The sequence below is a fragment of the Embiotoca jacksoni genome, unplaced genomic scaffold, assembly GCF_022577435.1.
Source record: "Embiotoca jacksoni isolate LCO1_2020_lvr unplaced genomic scaffold, fEmbJac1.0.p SCAF_21, whole genome shotgun sequence".
NCBI classification, from domain to species: domain Eukaryota; kingdom Metazoa; phylum Chordata; class Actinopteri; family Embiotocidae; genus Embiotoca; species Embiotoca jacksoni.
This window is the reverse complement of record NW_027185352.1, coordinates 2,440,936-2,464,535: the sequence shown is the minus strand read 5'-3', so window position 1 is coordinate 2,464,535 and position 23,600 is coordinate 2,440,936. Positions and strand designations below refer to the sequence as shown.

General features: G+C 39.0%; 3 protein-coding genes and 3 non-coding genes across 6 annotated transcripts; 2 read left to right on the top strand and 4 right to left on the bottom strand.

Annotated features, from left to right (window-relative positions):
- Positions 1–2,059: 2,059 nt before the first annotated feature.
- LOC138202430 (beta-2-microglobulin-like) lies at positions 2,060–5,277 on the bottom strand. Its single transcript, XM_069156391.1, has 4 exons — positions 5,092–5,277; positions 3,885–4,157; positions 2,929–2,966; positions 2,060–2,760 (listed from the first exon to the last, which is right to left on the bottom strand). Exons 1-3 carry the CDS (start codon positions 5,159–5,161, stop codon positions 2,953–2,955), a joined length of 357 nt encoding a protein of 118 aa, XP_069012492.1. The 5' UTR covers positions 5,162–5,277; the 3' UTR covers positions 2,060–2,760; positions 2,929–2,952.
- A 1,330-nt stretch (positions 5,278–6,607) lies between these two features.
- LOC138202429 (beta-2-microglobulin-like) lies at positions 6,608–9,010 on the bottom strand. The gene is made up of 3 exons (XM_069156390.1): positions 8,851–9,010; positions 7,446–7,718; positions 6,608–7,117 (listed from the first exon to the last, which is right to left on the bottom strand). Exons 1-3 carry the CDS (start codon positions 8,912–8,914, stop codon positions 7,104–7,106), a joined length of 351 nt encoding a protein of 116 aa, XP_069012491.1. The 5' UTR covers positions 8,915–9,010; the 3' UTR covers positions 6,608–7,103.
- Positions 9,011–11,160: 2,150 nt separating this feature from the next.
- On the top strand, positions 11,161–19,415 carry tmbim4 (transmembrane BAX inhibitor motif containing 4). The gene is made up of 7 exons (XM_069156389.1): positions 11,161–11,445; positions 12,437–12,545; positions 13,821–13,926; positions 14,144–14,177; positions 14,261–14,378; positions 14,912–14,957; positions 16,430–19,415. Exons 1-7 carry the CDS (start codon positions 11,355–11,357, stop codon positions 16,634–16,636), a joined length of 711 nt encoding a protein of 236 aa, XP_069012490.1. The 5' UTR covers positions 11,161–11,354; the 3' UTR covers positions 16,637–19,415.
- Positions 19,416–20,526: 1,111 nt separating this feature from the next.
- Positions 20,527–20,598, bottom strand: trnap-agg (transfer RNA proline (anticodon AGG)). Its single transcript has one exon. It is a non-coding gene; the product is annotated as a tRNA-Pro (tRNA).
- A 567-nt stretch (positions 20,599–21,165) lies between these two features.
- trnae-cuc (transfer RNA glutamic acid (anticodon CUC)) lies at positions 21,166–21,237 on the top strand. Its single transcript has one exon. It is a non-coding gene; the product is annotated as a tRNA-Glu (tRNA).
- Positions 21,238–23,271: 2,034 nt separating this feature from the next.
- trnap-agg (transfer RNA proline (anticodon AGG)) lies at positions 23,272–23,343 on the bottom strand. The gene has a single exon. It is a non-coding gene; the product is annotated as a tRNA-Pro (tRNA).
- Positions 23,344–23,600: the final 257 nt, after the last annotated feature.

Here is a 23,600-nt window from a genome sequence, read left to right as displayed (position 1 = left end):
TTGTGGATGTCCACATGTCAGAAGTAAGGCTAACAGCAGCCACCTTTTCCACTTTAGCCTTCTCCTTCTCCTTAGCTGACTCATACTTGGCCTCCACCATGGCCTTCAGAGCCTCAAGGAAAAAATACATAGTGCTGAACTGTGAGACACAATAAAGTACTCATTTGTTTCATGCATGCACCCATACATACCTGCCCTGTAGGGAGAACATAATTAGGATCCAGTTTGGACACAAATGCCCTGAATCCAACATCATCCACAATACTGAAGGGCTGTGTGTCCTTCACTATCATGGAGACGAGGGCTTCATCCAGCTCTGGTTTTCTGGTGGCTGGTTAAAAGAGAATAAATACAGAGTCTGTTACCTGTCTTTATTTGCACAATAAACAAAAGTGAAGAGGGAAAAATTGTGATGGTGCATTTGTAATATTGTAATGACTTACCTTGGCTGGGTGACGCTCCAGTTTCCTCCTTATTCTCATGCAAGGCACGGTAACGCCTCAGCATGGATGAGGTGTTGTTATTGTACCCCAACTCACCTTTGAATAAAATAAGAAACTGTGAAAAATACAGTTCTTGATAAGCAAACCTAATGTGTCTGAAATAGAGTTAGATTTACCTTATTAGGAGTTATCAAATCAAAGTGTTCCCACACAGGGGAAATCCTCCTCTTCCTAGCTGGCTCCATCTTATCACCTCCTTCTCTCCTCACTCTCCTACATCTCCAAACTATCTCTCTCTCTCTAACTTCTCCAAACTATCTCTCTCTCTCTCTAAACTCTCCAAACTATCTAAACTCTCAACTGACCACAACTCTCCACCAACAACCCACATTTTGAATGGAGCCTGAAGAGTTTATATTGCTGTCAAACCTCCCTGCAAAATCTGAACCACTTCCCGAAGCAGTCACGTGGTACAGCGAGGCTTCGGACGTCATCATTTTTGGCTCCTCCCCTAAATGAAGCAAGCCTCGACACGCGCTTCGAGGACACGCCCCCTCCGTTACTCGACACACGCTTCGAAGCGTCGGCACACCTCGTAACATCACTATTAAACAGCAAAAACAATCAAATTAAACAAAAGTAATAACAATAGCATTGTTAAAATTATGAGTAAAAAAATCCTGCAATTTAATGAGAGTATTTTTTCAAGTTTAGGTTTTTGTAATTATGGAAAATACAGGCAGAAAAATAGTCCATGGGAGTATTAGGCCAATGATTTGGTTATTCAGTTTCCTGTACTGTCTCAGTTACAATAAAATGTTGTAGTTGATGAAGGTTTCATTACTGCTGTTATCTGTAAATATATGAGAACATGTGAAATCTGTCTCAATTTTATGAAAAAGTGTCAGAGTGGCTGTGAACGAGAGAGAAAAAAGCATTCTGTTGCTTCCAACTTTCTCCATGATCTATCATTTTTCAGGTAAATATAGCTGCTACAACAGCACAGCTATTGTCTATAAATTACATGTTATGGTGATTTTGACAGATTTTGACAATTTTAGCAGTTCAAAGCAGCAGCTGGGAAATACCTGGAAGTGACTGCTGTTGATGTAGTTGTAATTGGCCACATTACAGTTACTATTTCATACTCATCCCATTGTCTGACAATATATATTCATATGAATTCAGAAGTCCTTCACATTTAAATAGACGTTTTTACAAGCAAACTGTTGCTGTTAAAACAATTTTCCAAAAGTAAAAATTAGATTCTGTATAAGATTTTTAGATTATTCCATAAAAAACATTTGTGAGAATAGTTGCGTTTATAGCATTGATAAATATATAAAAGATGGCTTATGAAAGTTGGAGAAGTTGAGAGAACATTTTAAGAACAGCAATTGAGGAACATTAATAAATAAAATGTGATCGTGCAGCTTTTGTTTTACTGTAAAAAGGACATGTTCACAGCTTCACAGGTTAACGTAAACATGTGAAGCTATAAACTTATAAACTAAAGCTTTAAACTAACAGCTAACAGGCACTGTTCCTTCCAACACACGAAAATGTTTCATTTATTAGGATTAAGAAGTCAATGAACTGAAGAGTTCAGAACAGTATCACATGTTTTCAAATTTATTTATTTTGACATATTTTTATTCCCTAACCATATTGTATAAAATCCATTAAAAGAAAACAGAAATTCATTAGTATATACTTCAGAATAAACATAGGCAAATGCTCACTTTTATCCTATATGCAGAAAGGAAGTACAAAAGAATGAATGAGGAAATAACCTTTTTCATGTGAATATTCAATCAAATCATGACCAAAAAGTTATTTTAAAATATTTGTTTATACAAAATGTTTTGAGAATAATTTACATTTAAATTATTTGTATTTAGATCTTTTTAATTTCAGAGTTCTTGACTATGCCTGACTTGATGATAGCATTTGTTTCTGGTGCACATTCACAGACTAACACTCATATATCTGATTGCGACACAATGTAGAGCCAAAAAAGCGAAGAAAAAAAAAACCTGATGTAGAAGCTGAGTGAGAAGCAATATTTGGCCATTTTTAATCCTCATTCATAACGAGCCCAGTTGATCCAGTTGTAACAGGTGTGTTACTTGGAGTCTTTCTGCCCTCCTCTGCTCAGTAATCACTAAATGAGGCTGTATTGTCATTAACATTTTCTCAAACAAAAAACAAAGCCAATCTAAGTGCAGTGTCTTTTACAATTAAACTCAAGCTCATGGACAGTTCCAGGACTTAAGATCCGTTCCAATCTTCTTCATCTCACGGACACTGACGAAACCTGTGGTGAACAAACAAAGGATAAAAACTATTTATAGTCACTCAAAACTGCTCCTGGATATATATATATATACTGCTATTTATGAATTCAGTAGATTTAGTTTTAGTATATATATATATATATATATATATATGAATATGAATGAATATGAATGAATATGTTATTTACCTGGAGCCAGACATGGTGGAGAAATTACATATCTGGTTCTGTAGAGAGAAATCAAAGCATATTGATCAGGACAGTTCATACTGTTAATCTGGAGGGGTTCATGTAAAGCTGAACATTTTGAATGTTTTTTTTTTGCCACAAGAGCTCAAATGCTGCACTTGCAACAACCATCCATATAGCTTCCGTTTACATTTTTAAATCTGTGTTTCTATTTATTGGCAGTTTCAGCATTTCAGATTATATTTGTCAGTCAAAAAATTTAGGGGATGATAGTGCAAATTGAACAATGTGACGAGGCTGCCTTGTGGATTTTGTTTCAGTTAATTGCAGTTTCCAAATTAATTTCTTAAAGTAGTATATTGTTGTTACTAGAGCTAGTTAAAAAAAAAGAAAAAAAGCTTGATTTCTTTATGTATTTGTTTTGTATGCTATCTTACAAAAAAGAAACCATTGTATCCCATTCCAAAATCATGTCTCTTCATTATGTTTGCTTATTAATTTACATCTAGAAAACTACAAATGTAGAAATTAATCAAGATTTAGGTTGTTTTTTTCATGGGAAGGAAAAATGAGTGTGTGCTTGTCTTGTTTACATCTTTGACAGCATCATGTAATAAAGACTGTACATTTCTTTTCGTAAACCTGTTGTCTCAGGTTGGTGGTGTGATGTTTCCTGTGGTTGTTCTGTAGTAGGCCGTGTCTTTTCTTTGGTGCATGAGCATAGCATGCATAGTGTTAGCTTAGCATCCTGAGAATTAGTGAGGCGTTTGGTAAGAGGACAGGTGATAATAATGAATCAGTCGACCCTTGTGGGTGTATTATTATTCTATTCTATTCTGCATTAATATGTCACTTTGTGTGTGGTTTAAAACTTATTAAGAAAAGCTTTACCGAATGATGGTTATACCAATAAATTATTAAGACAAAGGAGCAGAGAGAGACAAACAAACACATACCCCAATTGTAAGTCTTGGACTTTCCCATGTGAGTCACTTTACAGGAAAAATGCTCTCCTTGGTTTGGAGTGAAAGGTGCATGTTTGGTCAGGTGGTACTGCCAGTTCTCCTCGAAGGACAGGTCAGTCTGCTTGGAATCGTGCATCTCTTTTCCGTTCTTGAGCAGCTCGATGGTGATTTCTGGAGGGTGGAAGCCACTCACGTGGCACAGGAGGGTGTTGACCTTCTTGAACTCTCCTGGTCCATGACTGTACACCTGAACCTTGGGTGGAGCTAACAACAGAAAACACCATATAGTTGGAAAGCATTCATTTGGATTTCACTACTTCTATAATTGACATTATCAACCAAAGTGTTCACAATATGTTATGTATAAATGTTGTTTACTCCGTCACTGCGCCATAAATCTAGCTGGGGTTCTAGTTTCTGGCACTGAGATAAAGTGTTACAGGAGATTTTACCGTTTTATGCCACGAGAAGGAGTAAAAAAATGAGCATTTCTGCCAGATGTAAATGAAAAAAAAGTTCAGGCTTCGGTTATTAATTATTTCCGTCGGTTTAGAGGGACTCGTAGCACAGAGCAACACATCACATCACATCACATCACATCATATCATATATCACAACACATCACATCACATCACAACACATCACAACACAACACAACACAACACATCACAACACAACACAACACAACACATCACATCACAACACAACACAACACAACACAACACATCACATCACAACACAACACAACACAACACAACACATCACATCACATCACATCACAACACAACACAACACAACACATCACAACACAACACAACACAACACATCACATCACAACACAACACAACACAACACAACACAACACAACACATCACAACACAACACAACACATCACATCACATCACATCACATCACTAAATATATAAAATGGCCTCGAACCAAAGCAGTATTCCCCGACTACGCACTTTGCGTTACGGCGCCGTCAAAGGGAACACAATCATTTCACTCTGCAAGTGGTTCCTATTGTGACACACAGCTTTTGTAAAAGTTGTTACTTTACTTTGAGGACCCATTTCTTTGGGCTACTTCTTCTTCTGTTTCGTTCGAGGCTGGTAAAGCTAAATGTGCGACGCCATTTCACGATCTTACGCCATTTGTAAATAAACTGGAAAATGAACAAGTACAGTTGATCACTTACCATCTTTGGCAAATGACGAACCCGCGAGGCATAGCAGACCGACAACAACTGCACACAGTGGGGCCTTCATGATTTCACCTTAAGACGGTCTCTGTGGTAAAGTTACTGTATGTTTGCTTCAAGAAGAGAAACGGTGAACAAGTCAAACCGAAAGTAATAAACAGGTCGTGTTTTTCTAGAACATTTCCTGTTACGTCACGGGACGCGCAGTACCAACTCGGCCAATCAGACCCGCCCACCAGCATAACTTTAGACCTATCAGGTATATGCGTCTCTAATTCGACCAATTGGGAAATAAATAGAACGTGTTGCTAGGTAGAGCTTACTCTAACATGTTCTCCTTTTCGTGGTTTCATCAGATAAATATTCCTTTGGGTTGTTAGGGCCGATAGTTAACAATTACACTGAGGTATTTATAAAGAAAACTTGCTTTAGATAGACAAACCTAAAATTACTATATAATATGACCATTTCGGTGGTCATTTAATTGAAACATTAGAACAGCTTCGCCCATGAGACTGTCAGGATGCTCAACTCTCTCCCTCATTCCCCATAAAGTCGGAACTTTTATGGTGGTATGGTATGGTATTTACTTTATTAATCCCCGAGGGGAACTTTTTTTACACAATGTGTATATATATATACACATTGTGGTGCAAATACGGGTCCATAGTGTAAAAGTTTATATATATATATATATATATATATATACTACAGGTAAGAGTCACTGAGGTTGTTGTCTTGTTTATTGTTACATATCTAGCCTTTCTTGTTTTATCTTTTTATTTTGCACACCATGTGACTGTGACAAATATTTAGATTTCTCCGTATGTCTGTATGTCATATGGTGAAATGACATTAAAGTTGAAGTTGAAGAAATAAGCAATAAAAGGAGGGTTCATTTTCACCTTATATTTTTTTAATCGTTTAATTTAGAGCATGTTTAAGAGGCGCTTTTATCTGTACATTTTTCACAATGTGTATAGCACACCGACAGCAGGACAACAGAGAGCTGGAACAGTTCAAAACTAATGTGACCTTGTACAGCAGGCTATACACCCTGCAGACACACACTGCAGGAGGTTCTGTCTCCTCCATTAGTGTTCACTTACTGGAGCTACCAGCACTACCAGGTGCTCCACTCTTCACCAGCTATAACAGTCCACCCACTTTCAGTGAAGCCCCTAATCTAAGGTTATTGTAAAAAAGTTATGATACAAACCACCAGGAAGATGACGGTCACATTATCTCATTGTTACCACCCCAGTATATACTACTTCCATGTGTTATTACCATATAATGTATTGTATAGCACATTATTTTACATAGAAGCTATGAAATCAAATCGAAGGGCAATATCTGTATATCTGTAATATAACACAGCATATTAAGTGACTTCTTTGTGAAATGAATCCATTAGGTGTTATCATTTACCAAAGCCTAAAGACAAATATTATTTGTATAAAAATCCCTTTAAAAAATTGGAAATGTTTGTGATTGAAAAATGAAGACAAGAAATTTTTAAGAGACGTTTATTCGGCTGTAGGGAACAAATATCTTGAAAGATCAAATTAAACTACAGAACACAATTTGTCTGGCCCATAAAAAAATACAACTAACTAGTAATTAATTTGTCAGTTTGCAAATGAAGAGAAATATTATAAGCAAAACAAACATAAGCAACTTGACATTTCAACTTTTTATAGAATTTCTCAAACACAAATAATCTGAGCAACACATTGTTAAATTACAATCCACCTGCAGCCCCAGCATCCACTCATAGTACAATATGAATATAAACAGCTAAGTGCTTATTTTTGTGAAAAGAAAAGTAAGAAAGTCATGACAAGCTATGATCGATGGATCATGATGATTGATTGAAGAAATGAAGAGAAAGTGCTGCTGTTACTGAGGACAAAACCTCTCATCAAATGTGATGTTCCTGGAGAGGGATGGAGTCACTTCGCAGACAACATAGAATGGAAATCAGTTAGCTGGGCCTCCACTCGCAGTTACATGTTCGGCTCTGTAGAAAGAAAAAAAGAAGAATGAACACAGAGGTTGTCATTCATCTCATAAATGCTGGTGAAGCAACATCTGCATTTGGCATGGGATGTTTTCCTTCATATTTGATTTTTTTTTCCCATGTACTTTTGTAGATTTTGTGTTTTTCTATGATTATAAACAACATATCAATATTGTTGCAGATCTGCATGAAGATGTATATTGATTGATTTTTACTTCCTAATGTTTTACTGACTGCATTAGATGCTAATATATCGTTTATTTCTGTCTTTTCTTGGTTATGAAAAACTTAATATGTGTGTCACATGTTTTGGCTGACCCCAACTCACCCCAAGCGTGCTCTGTGACTTTGGTCCCATGAGTGACTCTGCAGCTGAACTTCTCTCCGGCTGCTGGTGTGAAGTGAACGTTCCTGGTCAGGTGGAAGTGCCAGTTGGCTTTGAAGGCCAGGTCAGTCTGTTCGGCATTAGGGATCTCCACGCCATCCTTCATCAGCTGGATGGTGATGTCAGGAGGGTGGAAGTCACTCACATGGCAGATGAGGACGTTGTCCTTGCCGAACTCTCCTGCATTACGGCTGTACAGCAGAACCTTGGGCGGAGCTAGAGGTAAAACAGAAAGAGAAACCATGTCAAAATACCATGAACGCTACAGGGCGCCATTTTACCTGTTGCAACTTACAGGAGGAAATAGGAAAAAACTATCCGAATTTTTTTGAGCAGCAGCCTGTCAAAAAACATGTTTCTGATTCCATGTATTAAAACTGTAAAGACCACTTGCTGAAACATGAGACGGAAATTACACTGAATCGCAGTATGTGTCTCGTATTTTTTCATCAACTGCTTTGTATTGTAAAGTGCACATTGCACCATCTGTGAATGTTTGATGTATAAAATGAAGAGAAGTTAAAAATGAATCATAGCATGCTTCCATAAAGCTCACAGGACTCACATAATGACTTGATGTTTAAAAAACGTTTTTTTAAGACTTGATTATCTTCAACCATACCGACAAATGAACTAATTGAACTCAAAAAAGGGGAAATAAAATATAAAACTAATCGCTACCAAGGTGCCTTCTTGATTTAAGGGCCAGTTCAGACTAAAAATTCACAGAGATGATTTCAAATGTGAAATTATTTGCGATTTTCCAGTCTGCAACATGTTGACACCAGAACATCTCCACAGCATTAAGCTCTCTGGTGAAAAAACGAAAAGAGTCAAGAATTTGTATCCTATAGTTGCTTCTCATATCACCTGAGAATTAGAAATGTACTTGGCAATTCGAAACAGCCATCTGTGTGTAGCAGCCTGCGGCCAGTGGAGGATGCTGTTGTCACAGCAGTTGTTTTCCAGGAAATCGAAACTAAATCCAGTCGTTTCAGGGGAATTCCAATAAATTATAAACATGACATACATGTCTTTTTCTTTTGCGTTTGGCTGTAATATCACTCTTACTCGAGCCACTGGAATGTTTGGAATGAAAATATGCTCTATTTAATTTGATTTTATTTTATTTATTTATTTTTTTTAATCAAATCACTAGCAGCTAAATAAAAGCCTTTGACCCGCCATTTGTTCTGTATGTTGGCTATCAGAAACACAGCCTAATTAAACTGACACTTATCTTTTTTAGCAATCACGGATAAAAGCAAATTTACTTTAAAATCTAACATTCTTCAGGAAAATGGCCAAATTTACATTGCAAAAGGTAGATCAGTAGGTAGACACTTACTGTGCTTGGCGTCCACTGAGCAGTAGACAGCTGCCAGGGCTGCAAGAAAAACTGCAAACTTCATGCTTGATCAAGTCGTCTTTTGTTGTTTTGTCAAATGAGTGAGAAATGGCGAGACGTGCGTCCACTTTGCGGAAAGAAAGAATCTGAAGCGAAAGCATGAGGGCACATCGTTATAACCAAATGCTCTGAGACAGCCCACTACACCACACTGGCCAATCATGAATTTCTGTTGTGCTGTTACCAGGTAAAACATTATCAAACAGGTTTGGATTATTGTGGGTAGGGAGGGTTTGCGGAAACTCCCTAAAGACCCATAGTCACCACCGCCTTTATAAGGCTATAACAACCGATTTATAATAATAATAATAATAATAATAATAATAATAATAATAATAATGATAAATGCGACCCCCATAACAGGAATATATTGCAATCCCACTGTTCATAGAAGGCTTATTAAAGACCATTTCTATAGTCCCACTCCTTTTCTGTATTTTTCTCGACTATATTTCTTTTCTCTCCACTTCTTTTCTTTTGTCCATCCATTTCCCTTAATTTGTTTCACATCTCTCTGTGTTGTTCAGGAGCATTTCTTTTTAAAGTCAATCAAAGCTCAGTTTAACAAAAAATGCATACTGCTCTGAGCATGTAAAAATACCTTTTCAATGTGTCATATTCTTATGATTTAGGATATTTCCTGCCATCATGCAGGCTACTGGACACCCAGCTGACATTAATTTGTTAATTTATTTATTAACTTGATATGTCATCGTGGGTGTTTGGTAGATTAAATTACTTTTAAATAATGACAACATTTTCATTTTCATTTTCATTTTCAACTTCAACTTTAATGTCAATCCACCACATGACATACAGACATACAGATAGATTGAAAAATTGTTTCTCACAGTCCCACGATGTGCAAAATAAAAAGACAAAACAAGAAAAGTATAAATATGTAACAATAAAAAAGACAACCACCACAGTGACGCTCAACTGCAGTATGAATAAGTACAATGTTGTGCAAATACGGGCCCATAGTGCCGGTCCAAGTTCAGACTTTAGGGGGCAAGGAGAGAGAGAGAGGGCCTATATTTTAATATTGAAATGTCATTGCCCACATTGACAGGATCCACACAAAAAACACCACCCCACTGGATGCGGAGTACTCAGTAGTGTTTCTTGGGAACACAAGTATACTGGGGATGATGTGTGAGTTTCCTGGTAGTTTCAGAAAAAGTTTAGAAAAGGCTAAAAAAAAAAAAAAAAAGGCTCCCAGAGAGCCACCTCTCTCACAGAGGCTAATTTCAAAGGAGGATGTCCCAAAACCTCTCTGGACTAATTCAGGAACACAAAGTCCAAAGACGACGTAGGGCAGGTTAGGGTTGGGGTTTGTCTATATTTCCACATCCAAAGTGTCCTCTTGTTTTATTGCAGCACAATCATGTAATACAAATCCATCTCGTCACAGAAAGCTGGACTACTTGCTTTTTTTCAGAATCCTGAGCTCCATTAGCACGAGTCATCCTGCTGGCGCTCTGAGTTGTCGAGCCGGTTTTCTTATTTATATTGACCTTAAAAAAAAAGAGCCACACATCGTTTATTTGAAAAGAAGGTTGTTTCCCTTTTCAGGTGTGAGGTTTACAACCCACGTACTTGTTGTATGTTTTTGGTGCTTTGTCTCATCTACTGTGAGGTGTTTCAGCAAGTTGATGAAGAACAAGCATAAATCATTGACATTATAATTCTTAGAATGATTTGACTAATTAAAAAAATTAGCTCATCATATATCTTTGGCAATTTTTTTACACAAATTACATCAGCAAAGCTTCTTTTTTTATATCTTATACAATATTTTTCAGCAATATATTACATTATTAAATCAAGATTAGAAAGCAATAAAAACTAAAATGAGTCAATTGCATTTTATATTTAAATGTAGCCTAATTGTTTTCTGTTGATTTTATTTATTTATTGTGTCTGCAGCATTGTCCCTTCGACATATTTATTAAAGATGATAGAAAAAAGAGCTCTGTTTAATGTTAAGATGTGACTTGTTTGCAGTAAAACGTCATTGTATGTTAATAAAGTTTGTTTAAAAAAAAAAAAGATAAAAAAAGAAGCGTCGAACTGCGGTTTGCTCTCGTTCAGTGACTGTGGGCTGCTGACGTCAACGCCGACACACGTGACTGTGACAGGCGGAAGGAAAAGTAGTTCCTACCAACTGGGTCTTCCTTGGACTGATACTGTTCAAAGCTTAATTACTTTTTCTGTTGATAGTAAAATACACAATTATTCCAAATCACCGAGTTTATATATCGATCTTTTAAAATGAAAAGAAAAAGATGATATGACAGAAACGTTTGGGATTCGAAGTGTCGATATTTCAGTATCGATCCGCACATCCCACACTTTGGACACAAGACTTCCGCATTTTCCAGTAATCCACAGTAACGACCTCTCTTTTCTTATTTATCAGAGAAAAACGTGACAGGAACAGGATGAGCAGCGAAAAGTACCCCAGGTCTTCTATTGAAGACGACTTTAACTACGGCACAAATGTGGCCACCGCCAGCATCCAGATCCGTATGGGTGAGTCCAATGGTGTCGGTGTCGGTGTGTTGACAGCAGCTCAACATGGAAGCTGCCGCTGGTTCACGGTGCTGCCATCGGACTGTGGTCACTATAGCTAATGTTTGGTTTTACAAAAAGCCTCCACGATGTTAGCTGCGTTGGCCAAACATGACATCACCAGGTGAAACATCAGTGTTAATGCATATATAGGCTTTTATATTCTCACAGCAAACCACCGCTAACGAGCTGCTCACACCGGCTTTAAGCTAGTTAAAAACAACAGCTGTTCACATCTGTTGACTGTGCTTCACGTAAACTGTTTAATTAATAAAGTCTCCTCATGGTATTTTCTTTACATATATTAGCTACACATCAAATTCTTACTTATGAAGAGCCAAAAATGGATCTGGATCATCAAAATGTAATATATTTGACAGAAAATTCAACTTTAAAATCTAAAATAGAATTTCAGAATTATTAAAACACTACTCTTGAATCTGCATAATTGTAATTTCATTATTTTGCTGAATTTACAGTGAATTACAGTGAATAAACAGTGATCTTGTCAATTTGCTTTTAATTTCCCCTTGTCAGTGTGTCACTGCCTCGATCTCTTATAGATGGGCAGCCCAAAGTCAGTGACCTAGGACACACGAGCATCAGCAGGAACGAGAGACAATACTACAATAATATCATAAATATGATAGATAATACACAGACCAATGTGAGCCAATAGTAAGCATTACAGCACTACGCTGTACATTGCAGTAAAACTTGTATTGTGTACTTTTTAGCTGCACAAAATTTGCTCTTTAGAGTCACGCTAGTTCTGATTTTACAGCACTTAAGAATAAGGAAAATAATCACCATGGTGGGCCAAAACAAACACAGTGCGGGCCAAACTTGGCCCACAGGCCCCAGATTGGGTTGCTCTGGTATACATTCACCGTCCAGATAAAGGACGGTGCTGCTGTGATAATTTGTCCCTACTGCTGTCTGTGTTGGTCAGACTTCCTGAGGAAGGTGTACACCCTCCTGAGCTTGCAGATCATCTTGACTACAGCCACCTCCGCTCTCTTCATGTTCTCTCAAACTATCAAGGATTTTGTCCACAGCAGGTGAGGATGGCATCTAAACAATATGTGAATGACTAAATGTTACATTGGACAGCTTCATGAACCACTCAACATTGAAAGCTTAGGGATTTATATTAAGACAAGCTCCTTTGTTCAAGTTCCTCTATATCCACGTTATGCCCCTATTTAGCTTTGGAATTGGACTGTGTTATAATTCAGAAGGTATGGAAGAAAACACGATTATAGTTACGAACAAAAGAAAATAAACAAAACATATCCAAGTGGAATTGGTTGCAGTTACGAAGAGATGTTCTGGTTCTGTGGCACATGCCAATTCTTTTTACTGAAAATGTGTCATTTGCATTAATTCACACTATTTATGTGAAATGTTGGTATGGTTATTTTTAAAATGTAATAGGTTACCAAATTTAAAACTGTAATAAGTAATGTAACTGAATTATTTCAATATATAGTACTCTACATTATTAACATTACACTGATTACGGTCAGACTTTAATTAACAGTTCTCCAATGAAACTTCAATTAAGTTTGGAATGATTTTATTTTAAGGAAGATGCTCCCATAACCACAATTCAACTCTGTGCTGACTGACGACAAAACTATCACTATCACTGTTCACAAGTTTCCGACACCGGTTCCTATGATTTTTTTTCGAACTACGTCTTTATCTTATCTGACTACAAGGCTGACTGCCTAAGTGTGATTGGTTGGACCAGTACACTTTAATTTGATTGGCAGACAAATTCAAATAAGAACCAATCAAAAACAGCGCTCAAAATTTGAGCGCATTCTTCCAGAAGAATCGAGTCTGTCTGTACGTCGACAGAGGGCATTCCCTATATATATATATATATATATATATATATATATATATATAAATATGCAAAGGAACAGACTGAATATCATATTCTATATATAAGCCTTATACATAAACCCTTTTCAATGAGCAACATTTTGAATAGTATCCGTAATTTAATTACTTATTTTTTCTCAGTAACTGTAATGGATTCCATTTACATTTATTTTATTTGAATTACATGTAACTACCTTCATATATAATGTGACGCTGCTGATGTGATGTAAGACTGGTCTGCCAGTATCAAGTGACACCTGCCGTTTTAAAATGAGTTGTTTTCAGTAGAAGACCAGCGACAGTAGTATACCACTGTCGGTGAAGAGTAGCACACCGTCGGACACCTTTTAATCTTGCATCACTCATTGGTTGTGCATTTATGCGTATTACTCGCACAGCAGCGTCGGCCATGTTTTCTGTCTGTGTCCTGGTTTCTTCCTCAGTCCAGCTGTGGTTCTGGTTACGGCTCTGCTCTCTCTGGTTCTGCTGCTGGCCCTGGCTATGTACCGGCACCGACATCCCGTCAACCTCTACCTGCTGCTTGTGTTTGTAAGCTCCATTGTTGTTGTGGTTGTTTTGTCCCGCTGGCTATTAGGGAACGTAGATTAGATGGCAGGTGAATGTGTCCTCTTGGAAGCTTAAGTTTTACTACATTAAAGCTGTCCATCACTGTAACAGATGGGCTACAGTTTAAATTAATCCTATCTGCTCAGAGACTGTAATCCTTACAGTAAGTGTACATTAATTAAATGGTATTTTTTCTCAGACTCTGCTGGAGGCGGTATCCGTGGCCACAGCCTGTACGTTGTTTTTTTTTAAGTCAGTAGTTTTCCCCTCTTTGAGCCTGTTGGTTTTCTGTCCTGACAGTTTTTTCTCTTCACAGTGACTTTCTATGAATACTCCACAATTCTGCAAGCCTTATTCTTGACCTGTGCCGTGTTTGCTGGACTAACAGCCTACACCTTCCAGTCCAAGAGAGACTTCAGCAAAACAGGAGCATGGTGAGGGACTGTGTCTCAGGACTACTTCTTCAAAATGTGGATCTCTACTCAGTGTTGATGCTACATAGAGTCTATTGAAGCATATCGAGGAAGTAAAAGTTGGTCTTCCCTCCACTGAGGAATTTATTTCTTTAGTTGACAATGTAGCATCAATTTAAAAAGTGGCGAATTTTTACACGCTGTCCAAACGTGCCTTGAGTCAAATGTGTAGCCAGTCAATGTTAAGTATGTGTGAATTGTTGGTTTTTGGAAAGCTACAGATCATAAGCAACACAGACGCCTCCTATCTGACATCAGAGAGGTGTGTGGAGACAGGTTTCCACCATTCTACATGCAGTTTGGATAAACCAGAGGTCTCCAACCTTTTTTAGCTACTTTGAGTTACCCGGTGACTCGTGACCCCTGCGATAGACAATAAAGTCACCTAAAATGTATTGTGGCTGCTGCTGGCAGCCAGCTGTTGCTTCCACCGTCAGACTGGCGGTTCCCCTTTGGAGGAGGAATGTAACGCTTGATCTGTTCTGTCCTTACAGGCTCTTCGCCTGCCTGTGGATCCTCATCATTGCAAGCTTTATGAGGGTGAGTAAAGCTGTCTGACATCAATGTGTCCATTCCATATGACAGAGGTAAAACAGACAGATAGACAAAGAGACGAGGGCTGCACATATGATCGAGGATTTCTGGGGACACGTTCACAAATCGTATCATGTCGCTACTTCGCTCCATTCATTAACAGTCAGGAAGAAATGTACAAGTTCAGCATCAAACTCGCCAATATCCTCGTCTGCTTAAGAAATTCTGCTTAAGAAATTCTTAAGCCTGTAAAAGTCCTCCTCCCATCTCCTAACAGTTTTAAACCTTGGGAGCTCTCGAAGATGTTTCGTGAATATCGTTTACAAGGATCTAGTCTTAACTAATCGGTGAGGCTTATAGTTCAGACATCAAAGAAAGCTATAAATCCTAAGATGTCATTTATAACACTTCCTGGAACTCCTAAATTAAATATTATTATAAATGGATTTGAATAACACTTTAACAACTTTTGTTTGTTGTTGTTCTTTAATAATAATAATGACAACAGAAACGATCACACTGAAATGGAAATCTTTCTACAGTTTCAACACATATAGGGCCACACCCCCAAACATGAACGAAACAACTTAGTCAAAAATCACACGAAAATTCAAAGGAGCACTCGGAGAGTCCAGTAGTGATCTATAATATGCAAATGTGCTACCATAACCACTGTAATAAAAGATATGCCAGGATATAGTTCAAAAATGATTAACACTAGTGCCGTGTGCCAGGCTGAAGCCTCACATCTTAGCTGTTGCACCAGTTCCAGTTGTCCCTGATGAAATCCTGTCTCCAACTGCTTTATAACAAAGTACAGCTGTGCTGCTGCTCTGCTGCTCTTCCTTCGCCACCATTTTTTCGATTTAGCTTGTTTGCTAGCTGTTGACTTTAAAACACAGGAGTGTTAGTTTGTTTAGCATTGAGCAGTTATTGCAGTTGAACTTTTGATAAATGCTTTCTTAGGTTATGTTGTGTGTCTAACGTCTCCTCCTCTTAGCTGGACAGACGCTTTTCGTTAACTGGCAGTCTGCTTCAGTGTTCAGCTGGGTTTTTCAGTTAAACTGTATTTTCCGTTTTATTTTCCTCTTATTTTTCCCTCCAGAGGGAAAATTCTTCTAAATGATTATTTCTTCTTGGTATCTCCTCCCGATTCTGTCAGACAAGTAGAAGTTTATCTCACCTTAAAAACTAAAAGCAGAACGTCTTTAGGAGCTCATGAAGCTGATTCTTTCTCTGTCTAACTACACTCACAACCTACACCTTCACAAAAAATATTGTTTTTCCTTTTGAATAAACTTAAGTGTTTTAAAGGTAGTGAAAACCCTGCAACTGCCCAGCCTTAGTGCAATAGGATTATCCCTATACCTGTGGCCTTTTAATGTGCCTGCTGCTCTCTGCTCCCACCCACTCACCACTCATCTTACACACACCTTCCGTCTTGTCCGCCCTTCATGCTGACTCTGTTCTTTTGACAGTTCTTCCTCAACAGTGACATTACAGAAGTGGTGCTGGCTGGAGCTGGGGCTCTGGTCTTCTGCGGCTTCATCATCTATGATACCCACCTGCTGATGAAGCAGCTTTCCCCCGAGGAGCACATTTTGGCTTCTATCAACCTCTACCTGGACATTGTCAATCTCTTTCTGCACATCCTGCGTGTCCTCGACTCGATGAAGAAGCACTAAAAAAATGCGGTATCAAAGCAAACTACTTCATTCAGATCCAAAACCTTGCCATCAATCCTAACAGCCTCCCTAGAAGTCTGTGATATGCCTGTGCTTTGATTGCTGTCTGTCCATGTGACTGGTAGTTTAAAGAAAGGAACCTTTGTAACTTCAAAACACAAGCTGTGTACTTGGTGAACTCTTTCCTGGTAGCTGTACAATCTCCTTCTGTTCACTGATTTAGTTTTTATTGTGCACATCAATATCAGTGATATTTTTATTAATCTGAAACTAAAAAGTACTTTTTATGACACAGCTCAGTGACCGAAGGGTGCACAGATCCAGAGGGAGGTGATGACCCTGGTTTATCAGTGGACACTTCATTCCAATTCCAATATTTTTACGTGAACAATTTTTATACTTTAGTTGACAATTTTTTAAACACATAATACAAAATTGGGCATTTCATGAATTGGCAATAGTTTAAATTACAGCTTAATCCACATCTCACTATTAACCACATTAGAGCACCAAATATGGTAAACAGCACCAAAAAACAATCTATACAGTATATGCAGTCTCTTCACAAAGTATTCTGACCCCTTCAAATTTTGCATACTTTACAGTATTGTAAATTAAATTTCAAATTGACACAAAATTTATATTTTTCCCCAGCAGTCACTCCCTCAACAACCCATGACGAAGCAAAAACTTGTTTTTAGAATTTTATACAAAATAAAAAAAAAAAAAAAAAAGGAAATCTCTCATTTACAAAAGTATTCAGGTTATTGGCCGTGGCACTTCAAATTATCTTCAGGTTATCCCGTTTGATTATCCTTAAGATGGGTTAAAAACCTGGTTGGAACCCACCTGTGGCAAGTTGAATGGATTGGACACAGTTTAGAAAGGTGCACAATTCACACTACATGTGCGGACAGAAACCAAACTTAAGTCCAAGGAATTAATTTAAGACCTCCACAATAAAACTGCAGCAAGGCCTCGATCAGGGCAAGGGCTTGAAGCCATGACGCCGGGACTCTTCCTAAAAATCTGGGTATCAAACCAAACTGAGTAACGTAACCAATTAAGTAGAGCAGTGGTCTTGGTGGTGACCAGGGACTCAATGGTCCCGGTGACAGAGCCTCAGAAGTCCTATGCAGAGATGGGAGAGCCTGATGAAAGGACGGCCGTTTCAGCAGCACTCCATCAATCAGACCTTCCTGGTAGAGAGCTTAGACCCGTGAGTAGATGGCATGAGACCATTTGCCATAATGTTTTTAAAGGTATTTGAAAGAACAACATAAAAGATTCTCTGTTCCGATGAGACAAAACCTGAACTATTGAGGCAGAATTTCATGTGTGCTAAATTCAAATACATTCAATTCCCTGCTCCGGAGGGCAGCAACCAGAGACTGCAGCAATTTGAAGCTGTAATCGCTGCCTGTGGGGCATCGACAAAGCACTCAATTAAGGGCCAGAATACTTTTGTAAATGAGAGAGTTTTTATCCATTTAAAATGAAATCTACCACACAAAGTGAATGGGTCAGAATACTTTCTGAAGTAACTATGCTAATCTCTGTTTCTGGCAGAAGGACAGCGTATGTGGGATCGAGTCAAAAGAAACTAAAATGGGGCTCTGTTGCACCGAGAAATCAGGCACGCAATATTGGACTTGGTTTTGATTTTTTCGTGGGATTTGTTTGACTTTAAGAGGAATATAAGGTTGGATTAAGAAATTCAGAGACTCCGAAAAACGTTTTTCACACCACATATCTCACCTTCCAAATCTGTCAGTACTGTACATTGAAAAAAAGGCTCATTGTATGTCCATTTTAGGAACGTTTCAGTGCAATATCTGTGATTGTACATATTTTTATGATGTAAATGTAATTGTATACAGTTTTTGGGATCAGGAGCTGAAAGTATGTTAAAAGTAAAAGAAAAAAACATTTTGAAGGCATTTGCTCCAACTGTTCTTAATCAATAAATGGATGAATACAAATACCACAAGTAGTTTTTCATTTTTAACTTGTAGTTGAGCATGTTTTCAGTGTGCTGAAATTGATTTGAACTGTTTTTTTTGTACTGAGGAGGATGGATCATTTTGTAATTTTGTGTTGTTGATTAGGATTCATGCTAAATTGCCAGTCTTCCTTTTTTGCGCTTCAACTGCTGTAAACTTCATTCTTTATTGAGCTGCCACAGTCGTGGAGATAAAATTGCTATAATTTGCAATATAGAAAAACTAATGTTTTAGAGTCATGGTATTGTGTCTGAGTGTGTGGTGTGCGTGTGTATCTTAAATTGTGTTGAAATTTGTTGTTGACAGGACGTGTTACGTCTTGTTCTGTCCATTAAGTTTCTTGATTTTCTCAGTCTGTAAATGTTTATTCTGTGTTTTATTTAGTTATTCACCTGTCGTGTTGTTTCAGGTCGCTTCACCTGCAGTCCTCGTGTCTTTAAACTGTCGTGATCGTCTTTCCCGCTTGTATTGTTTTCACGAGTCTCCAATTTTCTCCCCACCCTCTCGTGTATGTAGTCTGCATCTCCCTTACTTCCTGTGCTAATTCTTTGTAGTGTCCTGTGCATCGTACCAGCATTAACTTCCTGAATCCGATGACTTTTCTGTGTATGACCTGAGTTTCTGTTTCCGTCGCCTCTTTTCTACTCCATACCTCTGCCTGATTTTCTGATTACCTGGTTTTGATCTTGGACTGTGACCTGACTCAGATTTTGGATTATCCAACTGATGTGATTGCTATGTCTGCATTAACGTCAGTAAAGAACTTTTGACTCTAATGTGTGGCTTTGAGTGGTGCATTGTAAAGCAAATCCCAAGATTTGCTTCTCAGTACATTATATACGTGTCAAATGAGTTGCTGAAAGATGGGGCAAAGCTAGAAAACTTTGTCGCACTGAAATGTGGAGTTAGACCGTTAAACAGTTTCTCACCCGTTTTCAGCTCAGGTTTTTTTAGGCAGAGCTTAAAGCCAACCTATCGACGTCACAAGGTTAGCTCACAGACGGTTTATGTAACCTTCTGCATGGCTCCTCCTCTCACGGTGAAACGCAATAAAAGCCTGGAGCTCTATTTCAAACCCTCATTTAAAATAATTCATGTGTTTATTTTCATTCAAATTTGGATGGGTAGTTAACAACCTATACTTGTGTGGTGTGATCAACTTAAAACTCATTTTCATTTCATGGAGGCTTAGCTCATGCATTAGCCCGCACCCAAAGCGAGAATCATACTCCCAGACCAACGAGCCACAAAACAAAAAGAAAAAAAAGCACAACTCCTGAGACGTGAATGCCAGAAACTTGCTAATTTGACCACTTTTCCAGTTTCCTTTCTGGCAGATCAAGTATCCATTCATTTCCTTCACTCCCACGGTGGCGGCAGGGTCGCGTAAGGGCTGCCACTAAATACATCTGCTATACAATAACGGTCAAGAACGAGAGTCTCATGCTGAAGAAAGACGTGTGAATATGCCCCGCTGGGACTTCCACAGGAAGTTTCACAACGTTGAAGCCATGTCTGAGTTACCTCATTCGGTAAAAGCATTTATTCTACAACTGATTTTTAACCGTCTGGAAGGCTATGTAAAAACCAGGGATGCGCTAAACGATCAGCAATAGCACACTTCCAGTTGGCCTAGTTTGCTCATCATCTTAATGAACTGCAATGCAAATTGCCACTTCAAAAATCATGTCATCGCTGGGCATCGCTTAGGCTACCGCCTCAGAAGAGGGACGCCGAAACTCCTCCACTTCTGACTCTTTTATTGCAGAATCTGGGTATTGTCAAGTGCAGGTAGTGCATGTTCATATTTAATAATACCATAGTGTATCAAGGACTCTTTTTCAAACTGACGATATTGCTTGTGTTTTTCTGAGACTGTAGTCATAAGGGCTCGTCCGGGATTTGAACCCAGGACCTCTCGCACCCTAAGCGAGAATCATACCCCTAGACCAACGAGCTATGAAGCCTTGCATTTGGGCGGCCTTTAACAGAGCACCTGGAACCCGTTGAAATTTGTGTACTGACCAGTAAGTATACTACCATGAAATAGTGCCATACGTGAGTGTTTCAAAGGAAGTACGGTATTCGGAACACAGCCCTTGTCTCCTTCTCACTGGTTAGATCCAGTTTCCTGATAGTCTTGGATAATAGCAAGCACTGCACCTGTTTGACTTTTGGCAGCCTGCCTGTCACAAGACAGACTATTTTACAACTGCTAAGTAGGGATGAAGAAAAAAGTATTTGTCTGTAAGCAGAAAGTTGAAAAGTTCAATGGGCAATGGCTGCCATGACATACGTTGTTTTTTCTTTGGCTGACTACAATTTATATGGGTCCATTGTTTTCTTTCCACTGATTGCCAGTCATGTTTTACATTAGTGAGCGATGGTCGTAGAATGTCCTTCGATGCTGGAGAGGATTGCAGTGTACAACTATAACTTTCAGGACTTGGATTCATTTGAACATAATTAGTGTAAGTTGAGATGTTGTTTTCAAAGTTTGCCTGCTGTAAACGGTGTCACTTTGTCTCCCTGATGGTCTAGTGGCTAGGATTCGGCGCTCTCACCGCCGCGGCCCGGGTTCGATTCCCGGTCAGGGAAGGGGGTGGAAGAAGCCCTGTTTTATACCAAAGTACTAGTCATGTTATTAAAAGATCCAACTTTGGGACAACGTGGTAAGTGGGTTAATTACGCTTGTTATCATCCTTCCTCATTGTCATGTCTCCCTGATGCGGATTGGGTACTCACACCCCCACGGTCAAGAATGAAATCTTGATCAGGGAATGTTATTTTGGCACTCCAATGCGCTGGTGTCCAACCAAGAGATTTCCGCCGCCTTAATTGGATGGCGAAATTCAAAAGTGGATGTAATCTGTTAACGTGGAATCACTGTGTGCAAAAGAGCTGGATGAAAGCTTTGCTGAAAAGTGAGAGCCGGGTGCCAAGCAAACTACCAGAAGCTCAGGTTTGGGTGGATTGTCGCGTCCCACGGGTTGCCACATACAATATAGGACGTGCAACGCAACATGCCTACTTGTTTTCAAGTCTCATAGGTTTCATCGCAGTTTTTAAACTCTTCCATTACACGTGACTAAAAGATCCGTTTCAAAAGAAGGATCACTGAACTCAAATGCCAATCGCTGACTGGACTTATCTCATGCATTGGCCGGGAATTGAACACGGGTCAACTGCTTGGCAAGCAGCTATTCTCACCACTATACCACCAATGGCTACCCCAATACATAGGCACGGCGCTGTGTGACAATTCACTAGCCCAGATTGCCATTTGCCAACATCTGACGTCTGGCAGGTGAAAATGGGCAATAATGGATTGCTATCAAAAGTTGACACCAATGCAGCTCATGAACATAGGAGTAAAAGTCACATATCTGGTAGTTAACGGGATTCAAACCTGCAGGGGGACGAGCGCACAATTCCGTCGGATGCCTCGTCGTTACTTATCCAAAAGAGGAGGACAACCCTTCTCATCATTTTCAGCTGAAAAAAAAATAGAAGGTATCATCAAAATACATTGAATTGGCCTGACGACAATAGAACCAATCCCTGATTGTCTCGTGGCTAGGATTTGGCGCTTTCAGTGCCGCGGCCCAGGTTCGACTCCCGGTCAGGGAATTGTGAGCTTGTCTCAAAAGGTACACAAATGTGCGAGCAAGAGCCAATATTTGGGACAACGTTGCCACTGTCTGATTTACTTACTCTTCCCCTGTGTTTTGTTTTCCTCTTGCTGACTGGACGCCATTGGGCTCTCGGACAACCACGGTAAAGAATAAATGTTTCACCCCCCATCCATCGGATGAACACATTGTCCTAACTGTAAAGGCGCTGTTACAGAACTGTGGGCTCGTCCGGGATTTGAACTCGGGACCTCCCGCACACGAAGCGAGAATCATAATCCTTGACCAACAAGCCACACAAAAAAAAAAAAAAAAAAAAAAAAAAAAAAAAAAAAAAAAAATAAAATAAAATAAAATAAAATAAAAAAAATAAAAATAAAACGCAACTCCTGAGACGTGAATGCCAGAAACTTGCTAATTTGACCACTTTTCCAGTTTCCTTTCTGGCAGATCAAGTATCCATTCATTTCCTTCACTCCCACGGTGGCGGCAGGGTCGCGTAAGGGCTGCCACTAAATACATCTGCTATACAATAACGGTCAAGAACGAGAGTCTCATGCTGAAGAAAGACGTGTGAATATGCCCCGCTGGGACTTCCACAGGAAGTTTCACAACGTTGAAGCCATGTCTGAGTTACCTCATTCGGTAAAAGCATTTATTCTACAACTGATTTCTAACCGTCTGGAAGGCTATGTAAAAACCAGGGATGCGCTAAACAATCAGCAATAGCACACTTCCAGTTGGCCTAGTTTGCTCATCATCTTAATGAACTGCAATGCAAATTGCCACTTCAAAAATCATGTCATCGCTGGGCATCGCTTAGGCTACCGCCTCAGAAGAGGGACGCCGAAACTCCTCCACTTCTGACTCTTTTATTGCAGAATCTGGGTATTGTCAAGTGCAGGTAGTGCATGTTCATATTTAATAATACCATAGTGTATCAAGGACTCTTTTTCAAACTGACGATATTGCTTGTGTTTTTCTGAGACTGTAGTCATAAGGGCTCGTCCGGGATTTGAACCCAGGACCTCTCGCACCCTAAGCGAGAATCATACCCCTAGACCAACGAGCTATGAAGCCTTGCATTTGGGCGGCCTTTAACAGAGCACCTGGAACCCGTTGAAATTTGTGTACTGACCAGTAAGTATACTACCATGAAATAGTGCCATACGTGAGTGTTTCAAAGGAAGTACGGTATTCGGAACACAGCCCTTGTCTCCTTCTCACTGGTTAGATCCAGTTTCCTGATAGTCTTGGATAATAGCAAGCACTGCACCTGTTTGACTTTTGGCAGCCCGCCTGTCACAAGACAGATTATTTTGCAACTGC

What these genes read in the sequence shown, in the direction of transcription:
- LOC138202429 (XM_069156390.1), bottom strand. Translation starts at nt 8,914, where the DNA reads ATGAAGTTTGCAGTTTTTCTTGCAGCCCTGGCAGCTGTCTACTGCTCA. An exon ending in CTCAGTGGACGCCAAGCACA is followed by an intron (nt 7,719 to 8,850) that starts GTAAGTGTCTAC and finishes TTTTACCTCTAG; the next exon opens with CTCCGCCCAAGGTTCTGCTG.
- LOC138202430 (XM_069156391.1), bottom strand. Translation starts at nt 5,161, where the DNA reads ATGAAGGCCCCACTGTGTGCAGTTGTTGTCGGTCTGCTATGCCTCGCG. An exon ending in TTCGTCATTTGCCAAAGATG is followed by an intron (nt 4,158 to 5,091) that starts GTAAGTGATCAA and finishes TTCTGTTGTTAG; the next exon opens with CTCCACCCAAGGTTCAGGTG.
- tmbim4 (XM_069156389.1), top strand. Translation starts at nt 11,355, where the DNA reads ATGAGCAGCGAAAAGTACCCCAGGTCTTCTATTGAAGACGACTTTAAC. An exon ending in TCTACCTGCTGCTTGTGTTT is followed by an intron (nt 13,927 to 14,143) that starts GTAAGCTCCATT and finishes ATTTTTTCTCAG; the next exon opens with ACTCTGCTGGAGGCGGTATC. An exon ending in GGTATCCGTGGCCACAGCCT is followed by an intron (nt 14,178 to 14,260) that starts GTACGTTGTTTT and finishes TTCTCTTCACAG; the next exon opens with TGACTTTCTATGAATACTCC.